Source organism: Gadus morhua, chromosome 7, assembly GCF_902167405.1.
Source record: "Gadus morhua chromosome 7, gadMor3.0, whole genome shotgun sequence".
Taxonomy (NCBI): Eukaryota; Metazoa; Chordata; class Actinopteri; order Gadiformes; family Gadidae; genus Gadus; species Gadus morhua.
Window position 1 is genome coordinate 8,993,363 of NC_044054.1, and position 24,069 is coordinate 9,017,431.

At 48.6% G+C, this 24,069-nt stretch overlaps 1 protein-coding gene across 1 annotated transcript; it reads right to left on the reverse strand.

Moving 5' to 3' along the window:
- Positions 1 to 253: 253 nt before the first annotated feature.
- On the reverse strand, positions 254 to 22,810 carry LOC115547322 (TSC22 domain family protein 1). The gene is made up of 3 exons (XM_030361473.1): positions 20,227 to 22,810; positions 4,273 to 4,324; positions 254 to 2,319 (listed from the first exon to the last, which is right to left on the reverse strand). The coding sequence occupies exons 1-3, from the start codon at positions 22,095 to 22,097 to the stop codon at positions 2,002 to 2,004; spliced, it is 2,241 nt and encodes a 746-aa protein (XP_030217333.1). The 5' UTR covers positions 22,098 to 22,810; the 3' UTR covers positions 254 to 2,001.
- Positions 22,811 to 24,069: the final 1,259 nt, after the last annotated feature.

Here is a 24,069-nt window from a genome sequence, read left to right on the forward strand (position 1 = left end):
CCTAGCGATTGTTCGTGCTTGGCACTTGGTTCTATGAACATCCTTACTGTACCTACAGAGATATATTGTTAAACACCCCCCCCCCCCCCCCCCCCCCAAGGTTAACCTGAGCAGGAAGTTAAAAACCGTCCATCGTTTGAAATCCAAAACCAACGGTGCTTTTAAAAGATTAAAAAAGGTTTGTGTAAAAACAAATCACTAACACCTTTTTTTAATGAAGGAGCGTGCATGAAGGACAATCCGAAACGTTGGGTAATTTAAGGGTATTCTTTTTATTTGAGGTGCAACTGTGTAGTGCAAACGAACGTCACATTTGTGAAGGGTCTGAGGAGCATGCACACAAGAACCACTGCTTTCCTATCTCCACCACCACCACCTTCTCCACCACCGCCTCCGAAGCACGCAGACAGAGTCGTACAAAGGACAGAAAAATACCATCCAACGGGGGCAAAAAAAACAGCATCGTTCAGTGTTCGGGATGGGACAATGTTCACGTTACAGTGAGTCTTCGTTGGGTTGTTTGTGTGTGTCGCCGATGACAACAGCCTTTCCTGGTCTATCTCCACCTGGTCTGAGTTTACAGGTAGTAGTTCGACACCTGGCTAAAACCATAGATATATATACACACGCACGCAAACATACATACACACACAAAAGGAGGGTCACCTCATACATACACAACAAAAAAAAGATAATAATACTTACAAAACAAAAAATATCATATATGCATCTATGGTGTCGCACCAGGCACTTGGCAGAGGTCCATCGGACATCGTACGGTTTGAATTCGGTTTAAACAGTCCCGTTGAATCCGATCCAAAGTCAGTTTTTTTCCAATATTAACCGAATCCGATACTGACTGACTTGACATAACGCAACACAGGAAAGAAGAGGTGCAGTCCGATACCAGTCCTTGGTGTTGCCCTACCAAATACATGCGATTCCCAAAGTAATTGTCCCAACGTCGTTTCGGTTCCTTTCTCCAGTGGACATGGAGGTGGGGGGGTCAAAAAGGCGGGAAGGGGACAAAATGGTCGTCGATGGGGAGACTCAGACCGGGGAGAAAGTGACAGATGGATAACAAGTGACTGATGTGCGCACAGCCCAAACCTCCACCTCAAACGAAAAAAATAAAAATTCACAATAAAAGCTCCCCATTGACCGCCCTTTCAAAAATAAGAGTACGTTGAGATGGCTGGCCCTGCGCCTCCCATACCAGATGGGTGGTATTCAGAGTGTCCTCTCCGTTTGTTCTAGGCCTTTCTTTCTTTATTTATTTAAAAGCCCCTACTACTGGTCCCCCATTGGTCGGTTTAGTGTCGATGACAAAAAGTGCTAAAACGTAAAAGTATGAAAGAAAAAATAATTAAGTTGCTAGGTAAAAGCTTCGAGGTCGGGGTGGAGGGAGGGGTGAACGCATCCAAGGAAAGGGGGGGGAGGGGGCTGTGGTTAGGCCCCGGTTGCAGCATCTGCCCATGCAAAAGTCCTTGCCTGCGGGGAGGATTTCCTAACGACGGTATCGGCGACAAGACGGCCAGAGCGTCCAATTCCTCCCCCCCCCCCCCCCCGAGAATCAGAAGAAGAAATCGTCTGTGTTGTTCCCCGAGACTGGTACAGCGATGCCTCTCCCCCCCCCAGCATCCCTCCTCCTCCTCCCAGGTCGTCATGCCGATTGTCAGGAGCGCATCACAAAACGTACACACACTTTACGGCTAAGCTTTGCGCACAAGCCCGTATTTTTGGTGTGTGTGTGTGTCAGTCTGTCCGACACCAAGAGTTTCTTGAACATGATCAGGTGGGGGGGGGGGGAGAGGTCACGAACCACGAATGTGCAAAAATAATAATCCCAAAAATCGAAAGATGGGCTTCGTCCGATAATTTCTCGGGAGGAGGGGGGGGGGTTAGCTCGATCACTGCACCACCCCCCTACACATACCTCCTCCTCTTCCTCCTGGTTAGCCTTCCTCCTCGGAGCGGAACGAGGCGACGACGTGACGGTTGCTATGCCGACGGGCCTGAGTTCTGCACGGCCGGCGATGGCGGCGGCAGCACCGGCGGCGAGCTCCCGGCTGAGACCCCACCCCCTGCTCCAACTCCGCCTCCAGCCCCGCCCCCGACTCCTCCCCCCCCCCCAGTGGGGGAGCAGTCGCTCTGAACCTGGGCGTGGAACTGGGCCATCTGCTCGGGGCTGGCGAGCGTCTTGAGGAGGCTGTTCTCGGTCTCCAGCTGGCTGTTCTTCTCCAGCAGCTCCTTGATCTGCTCCTTCAGCACCTCCACCTCCTCGCGCACCGCGTACATCAGGTGGCTCTTCACCAGGTCCTGGGGGGGGACAGAGAGGGAGGGTGGAGATAAGCGCTAGGCATCGACCGATATATGTGCATCAGCCGATTCTTTTTCTTTTTATATATATTTTTTCTCGGCACACGGGTTCAATAAATGCTCCTATTTAAATAGAGACTTGTAGCATTTCTTAGGGAGCAAAAGCAGTATCGGCTAAAGGAAATCGGTATCGTGCATCGGTCATCGGCTAAGGCTGATGAAAATCTGTATCGTCATCGGCCCTAAGAAAATCCATATCGGTCGATCCCTAGTTAGCAGGCTAGCTTGTTCGTTTGTTCGATTATTCATTCATTCGGTGCTGTGCCCGTCCGTCATCGCTAAGCACCGTGCGGAAAAAAATTATGACCAGTAGTGTTAGCTGAGCTTGCTCTTTCATTCAATCATTCAGTGTGGTGCTCACCCGGAGTTTAACACTGCATAAAAATGAGGACCAATGATAGCGTTAGCATGATAGCTCATTCATTCTGTGAATTTTATTTTCCTGTTTCCTGTTAGCGTTTTAGTGCTAGCCAGCTAGTAAAACGATGACCAGTGGTGTTAGCGTTAGCATAAGCGTGCTAGCAAGCACCTTCATTCAGTGTTGTGCTCGTCGGGATGATGTCTGCGTTAGCATGCTAGATACCTAGCTCGTTCACTCAGTGCTCATCTAGCATTTCTTAGCATTGTGGAGAAAACGATGACCGATGGTGTAAGCGTTAGCATTAGCATGCTAGCAAGCTCGTTCATTCCTTCAGTGTTGGACTCGTCAGGTTTGGTGTAAGCGTTAGCGTGCTATTCATTCATTCATTCTTTCAGTGTGGTGCTCATCTAGTGTTTCTTAGCACTGTGCGGAAACGATGAGCGATGATGTTGGCGTTAGCGGACTAGCATATTCATTCATCACTGACTTATTCATTCATTCAGCGTTGTGTTGAATCAGCGGAATGGCGCACAAAATGACCAATAATCTGTTCAAATTAAGTCACCTTCATCCTTCAACAAAAGGGTGGCCGATGACAGGAAAAGATATGTATATTCTACTCAATTCTATTTCTATTCAGTATCTATTAAAATAACCGCCCCCAGGACATGGACATCCACATTGAGCGGTTGGATGTGGATGTCCATGTCCTACAGGCTGAACCAGACATTATAGGTCTGCCGCACGCTCCTGCTGCTTCTAGAGCCTCCGCGCCAGAGGAGAGGATTTGCGTGTAATAATGTGAGCGCCTCTCTCCCCCCTCAGCCGGGACCAAGCCCCACTCCCTCCCTCCCTCTCTCTCTCTCTCCCGCCGGGTGAACGCAGAGGGAACAAAATGTTCCTGAGCCGGGTGGGAGGAGCAAATCAACCGTCGAGTTATTTATACCGCGCCGTCGCGAGGCTGCGGCTTGCCTAGCAACACGCGAGGAGAGAAATAGAGGGAGACAGAGAGAGGGAGACAGATCGACAGAGGGAGGCAGAGCGACAGAGACAGAGCGAAAGAGAGAGATCTCTAGGACTCGCGGTGTTTGAACAGGTGCGAACTCACCACCACCAAAAAAAAAAAAAAAGGGAATCACATCCGGAGTGGAAACCAACATCGTTGTGAGACAAAAAAAAAATACGCGAGATGGGACAAGAAATGCGCGAGTTTGAACAAGATTGCATTTTTTAATAATATATTTGATAGAATCGTTTCTATTCAGGCACAGAAATTACTTCTGGTCTAAGATTTGCCTTTTTTTGGGTAGGGAAACTAGAAAGCTAAACTTAAGGAACCAATAATGCAAGATAAAAAAAATATATCCGAAAGAGTTAAGACTATGTAGGAATCATACATGATGTGGTTACATAACACTGAATCCATCATGTTCATAGCATCCAACGGCTGAGCGAGGGGCACACACACACAATGACGATAAACACAGACACACACACACAATGACGATAAAACACACACGACAACAACTCACCATTGCCTGTTCGATCTTGTTGTCAATGGCCACCACACTGGCTCCCGACGAACTGAAACACCAAAAACAAAAAGTACATCTTTAATCCATATCCTTATTAACATGTTTATGAACAGGTTATGAAACCCATGAAACCATGACAACGGGCCGATCTCCGTCCACGACCCACGTAGACATTGCGATGGGGACACAGTGTACGTTGGGGGTCTTTTCTCTGCCTTTGTCAATAGACCTGAGAACCGCAGCTGTGTGTGTGTGCGCGTGCGTGCGTGTAACATTTATTGTTATGCTCAGTCAATCTCGGGATATACATTCTGAATCGAGGACGAATGAACGAATGATTGATCGAATGAATGACACGGCGCTCCCCGCGAGGGTCTCGCGGCGCGGGTTCACCTTCACGCGCGTCGCTCGCGGGCGTCTCTTTCCCGTCGGTCATTTACCTGTGCTCGAGGCGGAGCGCGCCGCTCTCCTTCCCCAGCACGGAGGACAGCAACGAGATAGAGAAACTCCTCAGTTGCAACACGCCGAGGTCCATAGCCGACGCCGCGTAACATCGGGCACTCATGCCGCCCCGTCCATGAACGCCCGCACGAAAAGAACGTCGAAAAAGTAGAAACCTTCCGAGGTGCGGAATATAAAACGCATTATTTGTGGGCAGGGAGGCGTCGCAGCGGACTGCTGCCTGCTTCCGCCTGTGTGTCCGGTTTTTTTCCGGGGCGAGACGCAAAAAAAAACAGGGCTCGCGACCCCAGGAACAGCCTTCTTGGGCACCGCTTGAACACAAAGACTGGAGAGAAGCGGTTGCAACCGCGCGAGCCTAGGAGAGCTGCAGAGCGCGAGCGCGAGCTCAGTGCATAATTTATGCACGACAACAGCGCCACGGCGCCACCGGATTGGCTGACTGAGCTAGGGAGCCTGCGCGTGACCCGAGGAGCATTCGCGTGAGCTTGCCCAGGAGCGTGCGCGTTACCGTCGTTTCCCACAACCTGCAGTTCCTTTCAACCGCTTTGGACCGGAACGTCACACGTATGAGATGATTGATAATAACTAATAATTAAATATTTGCGGCGTATACGGTCATTTGTGCGTTTGTTATTTATTCCCAGATGAATACATTAGACGTTGTATTGATACATTGTATTAATACATTACATTATATTAATACAATGTATTGTATTAATACAATGTATTTTATTAATACATACGTTGTATTAATACATTGTACATTATACATTACTAATTTCAATAGTAACGTTTTTTATTTTATTTAAAACCATATTAATATGTAAAACGTTAACTATATTAATGGGTTGCCATGATATAAGTTAGAGGAAGCCAGACAACCATATCTGAATGTGTAGTTTAAGAAAGATGCCTCACTCCCAATGAACCAACTGTGATTTAACGTTACCATAGAATAAACCCTTGCATCCCAAACAGACAACCTTGGAAAACGTTAAATGCACATTGGTAGATTGGTAGATTCTTCCCTCCTTTCGACAGCGTCCCCCCTTGCCTGACTTTGGCACGGTCTGTGCTCTGCTGAGGTCCACAATAGTGTGTGTGTGTGTGTGTGTGTGTGTGTGTGTGTGTGTGTGTACGTACAAGTATGTTCATGTTTGTGTATACGTAAATGTGTATATGTATGTGTAATTTGTGTGTACGTGTGTGTGTTTACGTACATGTGTCCATTTATGTCAGGTGTGTGTGTCTCACAAACGTCTATATAGTCTCCTTAATGCTAACAAGTCCAGTTCCGATCAAGGGGGCGGGCTTTCTGACGCCGATGTGCTATCATCTTTATTGGCAGGCTGCGCTAACATGCTACGCACATGCTTAGGACCCTAGCACGCTAAGGCCTTTGTATACTCCGAGCACTGACAAATGCCCGTCTATAGACCTCTGAAGATAAGTCCCACCTCCGAGGCTCCGGATCCCTTGTCAAATGTCTACGGGAAATAAAATTGCGTTTTCTTTTAATGATCTTACATAAACTCTGTAGGTGTCAAAGAAGAAAAAGCTGCGTCACGTTTTGAACTACACACTTTTTCCATCTAGTTTTGACTGGGGTTTTGGATTGTCGGTGCCGTTAAATTAATAAACCATTATTAATGCTACTTTAACGGCACTGACGATCCAAAACTACAGTGGAAACTAGATGGAAAAAGAGTGTTGTGGTGTGAACAGCATACATTACAATATGATCATATCACATTGTTACATGTGATCATAACTAGGCATGCACCGATTAGGCGGTTTCAGGACGATTCTGATCCTTGTTTCAATTTACAGTCAAATATATAACAATGGATGACTCAGGCAGATAGTGCTTATGGAATGTAAAAAGCACTCAGATTGGCTTACACTATTCATACTTTGCACGTGACGTCACAACGACTGGCTGGCGGGCAAGAACAACGTTCGCTTGCATCTTAATAACCAAATCAAGGATCTGCCAGGACGTCGCCAGTTTTACCATAGGAACGAAAGTTGGTATTTTAAGGTGAAAACGATATGCTCAGCAACGATAGTCTCTGTCCGATTGGATGCATTAACTGCCGAGGAGTGAAGCCGGGGTTCAACCCCATCCGAAAAGGAGAAAAACTATCATTTTCTATAAGATTAGAATGTGCCGTAAGTAATATATATATATTGTTTAATTGCACATTATAATTACGATTACTTCAAAATGAAAATAACCCTCCCTCTGCCGTCATGGCGATAGTCCGTGTTGCCAGATTTGGCGGGAAATCTGGCAATATTGGCGGATGCGTCACTAAACGATCCTAAGCAGTATTATTTCAGAGTGCAGCAAAAAGCTCCGCTGCGCTGGAACATCAGAAATAGCGGGTGCTGTGTATGCATCACAAGTTCCGAGTATGTTTATCTTTCCTTGATATCTAATTTGAACATTTATGGTCTAAATAGTTGACTGATTGTAGTATTGGAAATCTGCAAGGCTGCAATTCCCCTGGCTGGCCGCTGTTCGTCGCCATTTTGTCGGCGTCTGTTGCCCTCTAGGTAGCCATGGTAGTAACGTGCCTGAAAAGTATGAATAGCCAATGAGGCACAGTGAATCAGCAACGTTAGGAGAGTTGAGTTAGGTTAGATATCATAATTTGGACAAAATATTACTGAAGCAATCATGTCATGAGGCTAAAATGTATTCGGACATTTCGTTGATTTAAACGAGACAAACGATCAAGATGTACGATCAGATATAAAGTACACCAGAATTGACACACGGATGAGCCTGTACACAACACTAGAGAAGAGACCTCATGTCCCATCCAACGTTAAAACACACTCCCCAGTCCCTCGCAAAGATCTCAGCATCTTCCCAACCTGTGGGTTCAGTCCTAGAATACACCCCCACCATACCAGCCAAAATCACACCTCCTATCCCCATTTAGAACAATCGACATTTTACATTTATTCGGCTTTTAGCAGACGCTTCTATCCAAAGCCACGGCACTTACAATTACTACATTAGTCAGAAGAAAGAGAAACAACAATATATATCGCTGTCGGTACAGTAAGGAAGTACCCCCTTTCTTCCTCCTCCGGCCCCCACAGACCCACCCTCCCGCTGCCACCTTGCTCTCAAAACAACAACCGGCCCATCCTCACTGACCCACTCCCCACACCACAAACACCCCCCCACAACGCGTCAACAACAATGGGCCCAGGGTCACCCAGCTCGGTGACCCTGGGTCTGCAGAGCTAACCATGGAGCGACCGGGAGGGTGTGATTGTGTGTGGTGTGTTGTTCGTGGTATTTTTTGTGTATTCCGTTTACGTGTGTATGTTCTAGTTTTGTTTTGCGCGTCTCTGCAAGCGTGAGTCTGTAAGTGTGTATTTTTGTGTGAGTGTGTAAGTGACTGTGTGTGAATGCGTGTTTTTCTGTATGTGTGTGCAAGTATATGCGTGTGTTTTTGTATGTGTTCGGGAGTGCGTATGTGTGTGTGTACATAAATGTGTGTGTTTGTGCGCATGTCGCCTCTCATTGCCCGGTCTCACCCTATGCTCGCCCATGCGTCTCATCCATCCTCCAACCTGATTGGCTGAGATCCGCCCCACCTCCCTCCCACCGCCGGTCGTAGTGTTAACCGTCAGCAGCGATTAGGCTAATCCGTCCAATGGGGTGAGTTGTCTGCGACCACACACCCCCTCGCACGCCTCGTTAAGCCCGGCCTCGCCCATAATCTGACCAATCAGGGACGAGAGCATCCAGGGTGTGCGTCCCACTCCCCCCTTTGCGACAATCGACCCTCCCACCTACACACCCCCTCCGCTCCATCTCCCATTGGCTCAAGGCGTCTTAGCTCCGCCCCTCCGCCCCCACCCCAAGCGACTAGTGTGGATGGTGTACTAGAATTGTTGATGCTGTGAAGCCATACTTGCGACCATGTCCCCACCCTCCCTCCCTCCCACACCTACGCGGTAATCGACGCGCGCACACCGACGCAGTGACTGCATAACGACACACCAACGTCGTCAACATGTTACCCACAATGCAATGCGCGCACAGGACTAAACACAACCGAGACAGAGAGGCAGCAGCACACGCATACAACATGAAACGGCAAACGTGGTGACCCACACACACACTATGGGTTTAACGGTACACAAAAGTCAGGGTTCGGTATGTACCTCTGTTTTGAGGTCACGGTACGGTACAGGATGGTACAGTTTATAGTTAAAGGGGATAATTAAAAAAAAACTGCTTGTTTGTCAACAACGGAGAATGGCAGTAAATCAGCAGCAATGAATACACCAATAAACTTGGTTATGGCATTTGCATTTCTGAATTCCCAGACAGGGGTTGTTGAGATAGTGGCAACAACCCTTTCTGCTCATAGCTGAGCAGACTAGAATACCTACCGTGACAATTTGTATATAAGGTCCGTCCTATTTACTGGAGGAGTGAACAAAGTATCCGTTGCATAAGAACCTTACGGGAGGGTAATGGTTGTTCCAGGTATTAGTCAAACCCTCAGGTGTTACTAGTGAAACAAAGTTATGGCTTGTGAAAAACGTTATATTTGGATTGTAAAACGCATGAAAATATAAATGAATGGTCTTAATTTATTTTCTTTGGCAAGTGACCGTGGTATAAGCGGGATAAGGCCCTTGGAGGTGTCCAACATTGGTTCCGTCCGTTAATTCTTGTTTATTTGAATGGAAAAAAAACATAACGGCCCATTGTTAAAAATCGGCTTTGACCATCAGGAACGAATAATCTAATATTCGGACCCATCCCGAACACACACACACACACTCAGACACACACTATTGTGGACCTCAGCAGAGCACAGACCGTGCCAAAGTCAGGCAAGGGGACGCTGTCGAAAGGAGGGAAGAATCTACCACCCTTCCCCTCGTTCGACCAATCGGTAAGAGTGCCGTGTGAGGCTAGGACTAAATGGCCGCCCGATGTGACCTACGTCACTCTACATCGTACGCACGCAGTGACGCCTCTGACCTGGGGAGAACACCCACAAGGTTTATGTTATCTGATCTGTCCGGATCATATTGCCAGTATGAATGAACGATAGAAAGAGAGTCAAATATGGGGGGACCTAGCTAGGTATTGATGGACTGCATGGTTGCATTTATAAAGCGCTTTTCTAACCAGTGGCCACTGAAAGAGCTGTACAATATTGCCGAACATTCACGCACACTTTGACACGACGGCGGAGTCAGCCATGCAGGGCGATAGCCAGCTCGTCAGTGAGCAGTTAGGGATAGAACTAGCAACCTCCCGGATACTTGTCAACCCGATCTACCTCCTGAGCCACATACCGCATGTGATAATTTATAATCCTAGTAGTACAGACTCTGTACTACATTGAACCATCATTTATTAAACACTATATTATTATAGAATTGATAAACAAGCAGATTCTCAAAATAACACCTGGAACCAGAGTGGTGAATTAATTTGTGCAATTCTAACCGTAACAAAAAAGTAATCAAGTGCTAAACAAAATTATCAAGGGAAACAAGAACATCGAAAAAGTGTGTGCAATTTAATCTTTTAAAATATTCTGAACTAAAGATCTTTTTTGTTATTATTTTTGCACACGCTAGGTAAGACGTTCCATCTCAAGGTTTTCCAGGTTTGAGACCTTGAATACTTATTTAATAATTTTTTCCTAATTTTCTGCACGACCAATGACAATGTGACATCAAGACGGTACATCATAGATGGTGCTCAATACTAGTAGTAGTAAGTGACATTCATTGTAGATCAGCTTCTGATTCCAGCTTCCTTAAGCTGCCCCGTTTGTGTGAGTGAGTGTGCACGAGTGAGTGTGCGCGTGTGTAAGTGTGTGCAGGCATGTGTGTGAATCCAATGGAGGGGGTGACCCAGATATTATCTAACCCGTTCATTCGAACACGTATGAATGCTCTGAGCGATGGTTGGATAACCGCCAAGCACATAGCAGCACACGACGCTACGCCCATACAGACTGCATCCAGCGATGACCACGGACAGGACGAGCCAATCAACAGCCTCATCCAAATCAACCATAGTAACTAATAATAACAATAATAAAAGCTTTTCTAGGACTCAGTAGCTTTTCACTGAGGGGTATGGTAATCGTTGAACCCGTAAACAAATCAATCAAAATCATTACTTAACAAGACACAAAACTCATAAACGTATTATGTGTACATTTGTAAAGATTTAGGTTATTCTTGAGGACCCTCGCAAGAGGAAGCAGAACTAAAGTTTTACTGTAACTTCGGTTGAACAATCCTAATATATCAAATCAACATTTTCAGATGAATTACAATATTTCATTGCATTGCTATTTTTTATTCGTTTCATTATATGCATTTTTTTTATTTTGCCTTTGTTTTCTTTTACTATATTATTATTTTATTTAACAAAGCATTTTGAGTCTGCTGATGTTTGAAAAGTGCAACATAAATAAAGTTGCCGTGCCTACAATATCTAGGGTTCGATCTATCGAGCAAAAAATTACGTATGACTTGGGTTACCATGGGGCCAAGTTTTGAAGCAGGACGCCAGATTCCTGTAGCTAGTTCTGTACGCCAGATTCCTGTATGGCTACTCGGCAATTCCGGATGTTTGTAAACAATAGGCGTCAAGATACCTCCGGGTGGCAGAACGCGAGCGGCTTCCACTGACTTGAAGCCTTCTGGCCGGCTACTGTTAACATAGATACATAGTTAAAAACATTGTTGTTGATCTGAAGTTGAAACGATGACAAAAAAGATACATATATTATATATATATATATTAATGAGACGACCCGTAGCAGCCCGCAAGAACAAATCATTAATTTACTCTATTTTCTCGATCTCTCTGCCCTGGTCAAATGACATGGAAGAGTTTGTTTACTAGTGGTTGGAGAACACTTCGGCTTTTGCCACCCGGAAGAACGTATAGTGACGTCATGGTGAATTGTCGTATTGGCTTTGCTTCCTTCTGAATCGGCTGCATGCCAATAGTGGTGTGAGCGGTTGTCTCTTTCCGCTCAAAACCAGAGAGAGGCACTAACCCTTAAAACACGAATTAATCCGTGTTTTCAATATTCAATATTCAACAACACATTTACTAATGAAATTGTTGGCAATTAGCTAATTTCCCACCCACATTCAATCCATAAATGCTTGAGGAAAGTGAAAACCGAAAGAAAATCAATCTTTTAATATCCCTTACAAGATGCCTTTTGAAAGCGCAGAGGCTTTTACCCAAAGCGACTTACAACGGTTCAATCACACACCGACGGCAAAGTCAACCATGCAGGGCAACAGCCAGCTCGCCAGGAGCAGTCGGGGTGAGGCGTCTCGCTCAGGGGCACCTCGACATTGGACTACGAGTAGCCGGGGATCGAACTAGCAACCCTCCGGTTACCAGCCAACCTGCTCTGCCTCCGTCCCGAGCTACTCGACAAATGCAAAGTGGCTCCTTGCATTTCCTGATTCGTAACAGCCAGACCTCATAGTAACAGCCGGGGAACACAGAGACACCCGAACAAAGGCTCAAACTGTTCATGTTTCGGAATAGGACATATTCTCTTTGCCAAACGCACGTTAATAAGACCACACAGGAGAAGACAGGCCGTGTGAATCTGTCGTCACCCCGAGACGCAAAGCCTTGTGTAATCAAATCAACGTTCGCCATCACATCACATCTTATTATTTTCACAGCACAACAGTCAAGTCTCTTGACTGACTACTGCATCTCCCTCTCCCCTCAGCATATCCCTCGCTCTCTACCCCTTTCCTCAGTACCTCTTTCTCTACTCAGTGTATCTCAATAGTAGAGTAGCAGTATAGTACAATAGTCTCTCCCCCTCTTTCCCCCCTATCTCACCCCCTCCTACAACCACACAGAGCAGACTGAGAACCAACATTAAATATGGAAAAAGTCCAAACACAACGACGCCCAATGTCAACATTTTGATAATATATAAAATAACCTCTCTCTCCCTCTCTCCCTCCCTCCACACATCACAACCTCAGCTGCTTCATCATCATCACAGGAGGGGCCGCAGCCTAACTAAATAAATCATTCTGGAAGCGGTGGGCGGAGATTGCAGAGATGCCGTGCTGACGTTTCTCATTCGGAGCAAACATCACAGATGAAGAGATTACCCCTCTGAACGGCCCCGTGTTCCTCCACAGAAACACAGGACTGAACATGAACATCCACATTTACATTGAGGTCGTTTCTAAGACGCTGTTATCCAAAGAGACTTAAATCGTAGCTTTGGTTCCACGTTTTTCGCAACGCAAGGGGATTTACTGACCCATACCGTCCTTGCGGGCCTGACGCGCGGCTCCCAAAAAGTGTCACCTTTCGTCGAGGCAACACAGCAGCAAGGGCTGTGATTGGTCCACTGGCGTTAACCCGATGCAGAATCAAAGCGTCTGCGTGGTCCCTGCGTTGCGTCGACGTGGAACCATCACTGAGCTTTTACGACGGTTCACGCAACGACGGTGCAGTCGACCACGCCAGCTCGTCAGGAGCAGTTCGGGCAAGGTGCCTTGCTCAGGGACACCTCGACACTCCGCTTAGGATGAGCCGCTGATCGAACTAGCAACCTTCCGTCTGGGAGCAGTTCGGGCGAGGTGTCTGGCTCAGGGCCAACTCGACACTCGGCTAGGAGGAGCCGGGGATCGAACTAGCAACCTTCCGTCTGGGAGCAGTCGGGGTGAGGTGCCCACACGGTACCCTCTGGGCCAGCGTCCTCTAGGAGTGAACCAAGGTGAATCTCATGGTACAAACCGAATGACGCAACCTCAGCATCCAACGATGCAACAGCCACACAACATGGCGGTGTTTAGGTCTTGGCTTTAGGCTCGCTAGGCGGTCTTGCAGTGTGTGTGTTTCTCATATGGCTCTGCTTTCAGAATAAACAAAGCCGACCCACGGTGATGAGGGAGGCTGTGGCTATGAGATCCCATGGAGTGAGTGAGTGAGTGAGTGAGTGAGTGAGTGAGTGAGTGAGTGAGTGAGTGAGTGAGTGAGTGAGTGAGTGAGTGAGTGAGTGAGTGAGTGAGTGAGTGAGTGAGTGAGAGAGAGAAAGCACGAGATGGAGAGATAGATAGTTGGACAGACATGAGCAAGAAAGTGAGACAGAGAGAGGGAGAGGGAGATGAGGCCCCCTGTTTTTGTTTATCCACGCTCTGTAACAGTAGTAGAGAACGGGGGACCTCCTTGGGTCGTCCTGTGTTGTTCTTCACAGGAAGGCCTCACGCTCTACTGAGAATCAGGCACAGAGCTGTTCTCATGACCAAAGGAGAACGCACTCATTTCCCACAGAATGACAGTAGGCATTTGCATGGTCCTACAGTGACATCTAGTGGCGGAACGGGGGACACTGCAACAACAAGGCACTGGAATTGAGGTCTCTAGCTTGAAAGCTCATATCACATATAGCTATTTGACGATAAACATCCATGGACACAGGCCTACAGCACGTTAATTAAATGTTAATCATAGGTACAGTTTCAAAGGGCTTTATATGCTAAAGATGTATGACATTAATTATATTCAATTCGATCGCATAGCACTCAGGCCCCGTTCACACGATGCCGAAACGGCTTCCTTATTTTTAAAAGCAAAGCACCATTTTTTTCATTGAGATAACATTACATTTATTAGAACAGTCTAGACATTGTTAATGTGGTAAATTACTATTCTAGCTGGATACGGCAGATTTTTAATGGAATATCTACATAGGTGTACAGAGGCCAATTTCAAGCAACCATCACCCCTGTGTTGTAAAGGTACATTGTTTGATCATGTTAAAAGGCTAATTGATGATTAGAAAACCCTTGTGCAATTATGTTAGCATAGCTGAAAACTTGAATAAAAGTGGGAGTTTTCGTGGAGAAATACCACGGCGGTAAAAGAAGATATCGCCAAAGCCTTTTCAAATTAGTAATTTTTCGAACGCCAATATCCAACTCAAGTAGCATGATCCAACATCACTACCTCTCTGCTCGGTCTGATACACCCCCCTGAAGTCAATAATCATACTGTTTAACGTGCCAGAAGGATTCTTAACCCATGCTTTAGTAGTAGAATCTTGTGAGGTCAATGCTGTGTCAAGGCTTCAACAGGACAAGCCTTCTCACTCTAGAGGTTATCCATACCCTGCATTTGTTATCCTCTTCGCCATAACAGCAAGGGTTCTGCTTTGACAACAAAGGCAATGCCATCGGATCCCCGTCTAAATAACATGAGGGCATGTGCTCGTTGCCAGCACACCACGATGAGTGCGTAACTCTAGGGGTCGATTTACCCTAAGGAGGAAGAGCGGGTGGATTTGTAACCGGAGAGGTTGCTAGTTCGATGCCCGGCTCCTCCTAGCTGAGTGTCGAGGTGTCCCTGAGCATGACGTCTCCCCCTGACTACTCCTGACTACTCCTGACCAGCTGGCTGTCGCCCTGCGTGGTCGACACCGCCGTCAGTGTGTGAACTGTTGCAAGTCACTTTGGATAAAAGCATCACCAAAATGCCTCAATGTAAATGTAATACTCTGATACTATGCACAGGAACTGTCAGTGTGTTGAAGTCTCGTCCCCTGATTACAAATCAGCGTGGAATAGAGCGAGTTGTTCCCAGAGGCTTCCACCTTTCACACCAAACCCACCACCGATTTGTCTTTACTCTTTACCCACATTTAGGGCATTCAAATAAGGGCTGAACGATTAAACGACATTGCAATGTGATAGAACGTGATTTTCAAATCGCGAGGGCTGCGAAAAAAAAGTAACTTGTGGAACTCTTAGTGACTGGAGATCTGTCAGATTCTTCTTACAGTTAGTTAAATAAAGATGTTATAATATTAATTCATGCATCAATTGATCTCAACACATAGGCCGGGCCTAAAGGAAAGAGCAGTTTATATGTTGACTGCTTCCAATGTCGTGTTGGTCATACTATAGAATGACTTATTGCTTGTTTAGTGAATTATTATAACACAAGGAACTTCAAAAAATAATAAAAACGCATACTAAATCGGTCGAAATAATCGCAATTCGACTATTTCCCCAAATCTTTCAGCCCGAATTAATGAGGAAACAGGTCTGCCAAAAATGCACCGTGGCCCGCTGCGTTCTCTGACTTGCCCGGTTCATAAGAAAAATATTAACATGTGGATGAATCTAGTACTTTGTGCAGTCTACCTTGTAGTCAAAATAACCCAATTACTGTAATGTGTGGTTTGTTCGTCAGCTTTGAAAGAGAATCAAGGGCACAGCGCAGAGAACCCTCGTATGTTGAGTTTGCATTTACAAGAACGGCCCATACAGTGTTCTACATAACAGCTGCATCGGGACCTCACTGTTTTTATGAATAGCTGAAACCCGGAGAGTGAAACTAATGATCCTAATCAGCTTGGACACACACACACCTGTTAGATAATGACCTGACTGCCTTTTTTTTTTTTTAATTGGTGGAAGTGATCTAATCAGCTATGACACACACGCACGCACGCTTGCCGCACCCCTGCAGCAAATCACATGGAGGGTGAAACCCGTTTTTCATGACCCCTGGCTCTCCGCAGACGAGATCACAGCTGACTGGTGGGGGTGGTTAGCCGCCACGCCAGATTAGCATTAAACCGGCGCATAGCTGTGTCCCACTGTGTCAGCGACACCATGACTACGCTACTAGTCTGTCTCATGACGAACAGAACAGAGTACGACGATGCTTTAAAAGACCACAGCTGAAAGGGCACCGGGTTCAATGACATCCCCCGTCGCCTGTAGTCAAGGCGACAAGCCTCCATGCTCCGTAGAAACTTCACCAAGGGTCACTTTGGCTGTTTGTTATGAAGCCATGGAGCCCAGGCTTTTATCGAGACGCCTCCCTGATGCCAGCCACCTGATTGGCCGGGCGTGGTCACATGGTGTCCGTCCTAAGCGACAGCAGAGAGTGCGTAAGCGCCCGTGTGTTGACGAGCAACACCGCAGCAGCTGGCAAGGGGAGGGGGGGGTCATAGTGTTTGGAGGTTATGTATCCCAAACAAAACGCAGACGCATGCCAGTCGTCACCGGCCCGCATCGCACGAGTATCTTTCGTTGAATCCAACGTCACGACTTTACACAGCCTTCGTCACTGTAGGGCTGAACGATTAATTTAATTAAAATTGAAATGGGGATGTAATAGAACGCAATATGCAAATCGCAAAGGCTTTGATTAAAATATTAAAAAAACTTTTTAACAGTTAAATAAAGATGTTATATGAATTAATCTCAACACATCGGCCTGGCCTACAGGAAAGAACAGTTTCCAATGTTGTGTTGTTCATACTCAAGAATGATTTATTGCTTGCTTAGAGAATAATGAATAAGATAAGGAACTTAATAGATTAAAAAAAAATCACTTATTAAATTGCAATGTTGGTCAAAGTAATCGCAGTTCGATTTTTAGCCCAAATCGTTCAGCCCTACTATGTGGCGCTGGGGATCGAACCGGCAACCTTCCGGTTACAAGTCAACCACGCTCTACCGCCCGAACTGAGGCGACCACCAATGTGAAGAAACCTCTCCAACAGCGAAGGAAGACCTTCTCTGCCAAGAGATAACATTGCCATTTCAAGGGATGTCATTGATTTTGCGCCAGACATATTCACGATCAGCCCTGGTTGGAGAATTCTCAGCTGATGTGAAGACGGAGATGCTGTTGGGTGAAGTGGCGAATCAAAGTGAACAAGTTGACATCATTCATTTTAACTTACTTTCTGCCCAGGGGAAAAACACTGATCGTGCTTAATTTTTTGGAGCGCTATAATGAACAATGTCCTATAGGAAGGAAGTGCGCCACACACCTTGACGCTATGCTACATCCACCGCTAGCTGGATGGAGCTCCACCACTCACACACAACAATTTGTACTGTACTGCAAATCTACGGGTGGGCTTGTACGTCACATCCGGTGTCAAAGGTCAAATCGTTTCTAAGAGAGAGAGACAGAGATAGTGATAAAGAGAGACAGCAGGAGAGACGGCGGGAGGGAGGGAGAGTGAGAGTGACAGGCATAGAGAGACAGACAGGCAGAGAGAGCGAGGGGGAGAGACAGTGCCAGGCATAGAGAGAGAGACAGAGGGAGGGATAGAGAGACAGAGAGAGAAGGAAGCAGCAAAGACCACAGACGAGAGAACCACACAAACCTCCAGGCAAGCTTGGAGCTTCGCAGCGGGAGTGAGGTGGGGGGGGGGGAAAGAGAGAGAGCGAGAGCGAGAGAGAGAGAGAGAGAGAGAGAGCGGTTTGCACCACAAAACGGCGACCTACGACGACAGCCGCTCATAAGTCAGCATTACTGGAGCAGTACCCTTCAGTGACTCTGCACTTTCGCACGCCCACACAACAAAACGTCACGCAACCGAACACACACGACACACTGCTAAGGATTTGCTTGTGGGCTGCCTGCTGAGTCACATGATGTGGTCTTGGGGAAGAGGGGTTGGGGGGTTAGCTAGTTTGCTTGCTGACCTTGGGCCTCTGCAAGCGAGCTCAGAGTCCTGTGAACTGTGTGTGAACCTCCTGATTCGATCCGCATGGCTATCGACCTACGTTTGGGTTTTCCTGGCGTCAGACGCTCCGTGCCTTCCCCGTACACACACACGCATGTTTATTATTCCCTTTATTGGAAAAAAACGACACAAACAAACTACCGGACAAAACAGACAAGGCAGAGTGGAAAAGACTTGCTTGTTTACCATTCAGCAACATAGTGAATCCTGATAAGGCTTACAACAGCCTTTGCGCTACAGTATGCTAACAGGTAGCGGTGGTGTGTATTCGGGAATCGAATGCAAGACCTCTGGCTCATTAGTAGGGATCGACCGATATGGACTTTTTTATGGCAGATACAGATCTTTTTTCATCAGCCTTAGCCGATGACCAATACGGGCTGCCGATTTTCTTCAGCCGATATTTGGAGCCGATTCCTCAATTTACTTGATAAAAATGACAATGGTGATAACAAATGCTACCAGTCTCAATTTAAAAATGAAACATTTAGTGAACCGTCTGTCTGTAAATCATGCCTGGCAAGAAAAAAAAGTATTCAAATCGGCCGAAACAGCTTATATATATATATATATACGGCTTATATATTGTTTTTTCAATATTACAGTATCCTAACAGGTAGGGATTGTGTGTATTCGGGAATCGAACGTTGTTAGGGGGGATGGAACCCGAAACCAGCACATTGAACCCCCCCACTGCACTGATACGAGCAAGGTTCCGTTACACATCTGATTATTCACCGGTTCACTTATTCAACAGACTAATTGTCAGTCTTTTAGGCAGTGTGTTGGGCAAAGTGTTTGGCAATGTGTTACACACTGAGAGTTTGTAACAGACAGGCAGTGTTAACACACTGCCTAACCCTCAGCAGCCAATCACAGAAGACTACGGGTGCACTCACACTAGGCCATCTGGCCGTGGCCGTTTTCACACCTAACCGTGCTCAAATCTGCCAGTGTGAGTGTGGCCAGTCTGGCCAGGCCAGGCCAATTTGGCCACTTGGGAGAGGTGTGCTGCTACGGTCCAGGCCGCTACGGTACAGATGCTAATGAGCCGACATTCGCACACGCACGGCTACGCAACCTGAGCTGGATGACGTATAGTCCATGCGACGACAATGGACATAATAAAGGCGACGAGCCTTCTTTCCCATTAAACGGTAAACATGGCGTCAAGCGGTTCAACTGTTGGTGTGTTCTCTGTGTTGTTGTCCATTGTTGTTAAAACTCTGACTGGCGGCAGACTTTATTATGGTCCATGCAGCGGACGCTTGGTGATGACGTGTTACGACGTATGTAGAGCCTACCGTGGCCAGGCCACAGTTGCGACAGCCAACGGCCACCGCCAGGTGGCCTAGAGTGAGTGCAGGTCAGAGAACAATGGGGCCAGTTGAGCACGGTTAGGTGTGAAAACGGCCAACGGCCACGGCCAGATGGCCTAGTGTGAGTGCACCCTAACCCTCACCGGCCAATCATAGAAGACTAACCCTCAGACCCCTATCACATCACAGAATAACCCTAACCCTCACCGATCAATCACAGTAGACTAACCCTCTGCGGCCAATCACAGAAGACAAACCCTCACCGGCCAATCACAGACATAGAAGACTAACCCTCAACAGCCAATCACAGCAGAGTTTACTAACCCTCAACGGCCAATTTAATTGAAAATATTTGTATTTAACAAAAAATACGCATTAAAATAAAATGATGTAACAAATTTATAGTTACAATTGAGAAATATTTACAACAATGAAAACCACAAATGAAAATAAACTGTAAAATCTGCTTTACCCTTTCGAAAAGGGGTGAGAAGAAGAAACGTGAATCACAGAAGACTAACCCTCACCGGCCAATCACAGACAGAGACACAAACGAGCGCGGGGGACACCAACGAGAGGAGGGGGAGGGGGGGGGGGGGACTCACCTGTCGTCGTCGCCGTCCGCCGGCTGGCCTCGTAGCCCCACCGCCGCCGCCACCATCAGGGCGCTGGCCTCCACTGCCATGCCCATGCCCATGTGGGCCAGGGTCCCGGCCGCCTGCTGCTCCAGGCGGTGCTGGAACAGCAGCCTCTGTGCGTCCTCCAGGTGGCTGGTCCGGCCCCCCACCGAGCCGTGGGCCAGGAGGGGCTGCAGGTCGGCCTGCAGCGCCGTCAGGGGCACGTAGGGGGCCCCGTGCGCGGCAGGGTAAGGCCTGTGCTGCGGCTGGGCGGGGAGCCGCTGGGGCTGGCCTTGGGTGAAGGCCGGCCCTTGGCCTTGGGGGGGCGGCAGCTGCGGCTGGACCCCGCCCCCGTGCCCCATCGCCATGGCGACGCCGGGGGGCGGTACCTGCGTCTGGAACGGCGCCGTGGGCTGGATGAAGTCCGGCTGTCGCCCGGGGACCCCGGCGGTGGAGTAGCCAATCTGGGATGGCGCCTGGTGGGGTATCCCATGGCTTGGGCCCCCCGCCTGCGGCCCCTGGCCCGCCATCAGGTGCCCCCCGCTACCGAGGTCCTGCAAGGGCATCTGGGCGTGGAGCGCAGTGAGGCCCAGCAGCTGGGGGGGGCTCTGCATGGCGCCGGGGCTGGAGAAGTCCTGGCCCCCCTGGGGATGCGGCTGTAGGGTCTGCGGGGGCTGGGGCCCCACGGGGCCCTGACCCGCCCCCGCGACACCCTGGTTTCCTGCCTCCGTATCGGCCACCGGAGGCACCTCGCTCGGCTTCGGCGCCTCGGCGACGGGGGCCGCGTGGGGGACCTCTTTCTCGTAGTACTCTGTACACGTCCACCTCCCCTTGCGGAAGGGCTCCGAGTTCGTGTCCAGCTTGACCACCCTGAAGCGCGAGCCGGTGGGGGCCTGGGTCTGCTGGGTGGGCACGGGGGCAGGCGGGGCCTGAATCTGGCCGTTGGGGGCAGCAGCCTGGGCCGCGGGGGTGGTCCCTCCCACCAAGGAGGCCCCGTCGTACCCTGTGGGGCCCGTAGCGCTCACTCCCACGGTACCAAACAGGGGGCCCGGGTTCACCATCTGAGTCTGTGTTCGGTTCTCAGCACCGGCGGCGGGGGGGAGAGCAGTTGTCCCGGCAACGGTATTCAACACAGATATCCTACTGGGTTTCCCAGGTCCAGATCCCGGTCCGGAATTAGGAATCATAGCCGGGCTGGGGTGGGCTAACGCGGCGCTAGAGGGGGTCCCGCCTTCTGAAAGGTCCGATTGGTGACCATGGTGATGGGGGAAGTGGGTGGGCGGCTGGTGCTGGTGCATGGTCCCGTTCACCATGGAGGCCTGCGCGCCTTGGGGCTGCAGCGGCTCGTTGGGCGACGCCAGCCCCGGCGTGTCCACGCCGTGGAGGCTGTTCAGCGTCTCCTCCGAGGAGCTCCGCTCAGGCACGCCCGTGTCCGTGGCCCGGGACACGGACACGTCCAGCATCTCCGAGGAGGAGAGGTCCTCCGTGTGCGATTCGTCCATGTCGTCGTAGCTCTCCGTGTCGTCCGCCAGGCTGTTGTTGGCGCTGACGTTGACCTGCGCGGAGGTGACACTGGTGATCTGGAAGCCGCTCTTTTTCTTCATCTGGGCCCCCGCGGCTTGTGACTGGAGCTGGTGGTGGTGGAGCCCCGGGGAGGACGACCCCCCGGCCTGGGGCCCGCCGCCGCTGCCCTCATCCCCGGCGATCGCGTTGCCGCCGCCTCCCGCTGCCGCGGAAGAAGGCGCAGACGCACCTCCGCTACCGCTGCTGCTTCCCCTCCGATGGTGGAACCCGGACGGGTGCGACATCTTCCGGCCACCGGTCCCGGTGGATTCCCCCGCGAAGTCCTGGTGGTGCATTCCTAGAGAACGAGGCTACCGGCGTGAAGAACTAGCTACAAACGTGAGCTAGCCGGGGCGATGCTAACAACCCATAAGGGGAATGGTCCATTAAAACAAGAGGGACAGTCAGATAATGGTTCAGACCGACGTGTGCGCCTTGGCCCTTTGAACAAGTGCTGCTGCTTCGAGTTTTTGCACAAAAATAAACAAAGAATTAAAAGTGTACCTTGACGTGGAGTGGACGTTACCTAGCTTAGCGTTAGCCTAGCGTAGGGTCGCCCGCAAGCGCTTTAAAACGATCGCTGATCGGGTCACGCGACCCAAAAATTGCGATTTTCCAAAGAAGTTAAAATCCGAATTCGGGCTTATTTCCGTCAATGAGACCTTAAAACACGCAAAAAAAACGTTCGTACGTTCGTTCGTGCGTACGCCGAAGCCATCCGGCGTCAGCCGAGCCGGTGTGCGTCGCTGAACGAAATCATCACATCAGCCCGAATTCGGATGGCTACTTTGACGGGTTTTGAAAGGTAACGAATAATCGCGGACGGCCGTGGTGTCGCCGTGCCGCTAGCAATCCATCCGCGGTACTGAGAGGTCCGCTAGATACGTGACGGTGTCCCCCTTTCGGTCCAACGTTTGCCGTATCATTGCCGGTGAAACGCGAGAAGCGGCTAGCCAGTAGCATCTAGCTACGCGCGTGCGCAGTCGTCGTGTTTGCATTCCCTCCCTCCCTCGGCTAGCCAGGAGCAGCAAGTTATGCGCATGCGCACTCGTAGTGTTTGCATTCCCTCCCCTCCATCGGCGAGCCAGTAGCAGCAAGCTACGCGCATGCGCACTTGTAGTGTTTTCGTTACCCCCGCACTCCCTCCCGGGATTTTATAGTGACAATTCAATCAGGTCAGGTGTGGTCTGCATAGGAGGAATTGGCTCTGGCGGTGTGTTAAATAAGGTAAAATGACATTTGAAAAATGCTTCTTCATGACATATTATGCAAAACATACACATCTTGTCATCTGAGCGGATTCCTCCTGTTAGGTCCTGTTAGGCAACTAGAACATCGAAGTCTTGTCCACATGTCGGAATGCCTCCGAGCCTGTCCTTCAAAGACATTGGCACATGATAACGTGTGGTTTCCTCCCACACTTCGGGCAAAAGCTCTAGTGCAGCTGGCCAGGTGCCAGGAAGGGAGGCGAGGTATCTGTCACGAAAAGGGTCCATAATGTCGGGTGAATTATGGATAAACTCCAAAACAGACCTGTCTGTCAGCACTAAAAACGTTTCATGCACACACACAAGCACACTTGTACATGCGTGCACACAAACACGCGCGCATGCACGCCGCACATGCACACACAGACAAGACAGACACACTCCTGCACATACATACATGCACACACACACACACACACACGGACGCACATGCACACACACACACAAATACAAACATTCACATACGTATACGCATGCACACATACACGCACGGACGCCGGAAAAGCATCTTAAAAAACACAGAAAAACGATTCAGATATGCAAAGCCGGGAAGCCCCCAGCAAAGTTCTGGAAGCTTAAATAAATTAACAGATTTAATTTGTGTATAATTCTTAACAGACAGGCTAAGACTGGTACGTTTTTAGTCCAACAACAATATCACAGGTCAGACTTAATTTTGTACATGTGTTAAACATTGGCAAAGACTTCTACTATTACTATTAGGCTACTATTTATTTGCATTATTTTTTTTATAATTTTATCAATGCCGCCGCATGCCATGATGGCAGAAATGTTTTCCGTGCATTCCGTGTAATGTAACCGTATATAGGCCTATATATTTTATATCCACTGCTGCTGTTAGTTGATGACATAACCACGTTATAGCAGGCAGACGGAAGGTAGTTGTTGCCCCCCTGGTGGGCAACTGTTGAGGGGTTACAGTGAGGAGGCATTTGTATGAAATACAATATGTTGAACAGAGACACCTTGTGGCCAACCA

Excerpts from the sequence above, each read along its gene's own strand:
- LOC115547322 (XM_030361473.1), bottom strand. The coding sequence starts at position 22,097 with ATGCACCACCAGGACTTCGCGGGGGAATCCACCGGGACCGGTGGCCGG. Across the intron at positions 4,325-20,226 it reads GCGGACGGCGACGACGACAG|TTCGTCGGGAGCCAGTGTGG; the intron begins GTGAGTCCCCCC and ends TTGGTGTTTCAG. Across the intron at positions 2,320-4,272 it reads ACAAGATCGAACAGGCAATG|GACCTGGTGAAGAGCCACCT; the intron begins GTGAGTTGTTGT and ends GTCCCCCCCCAG.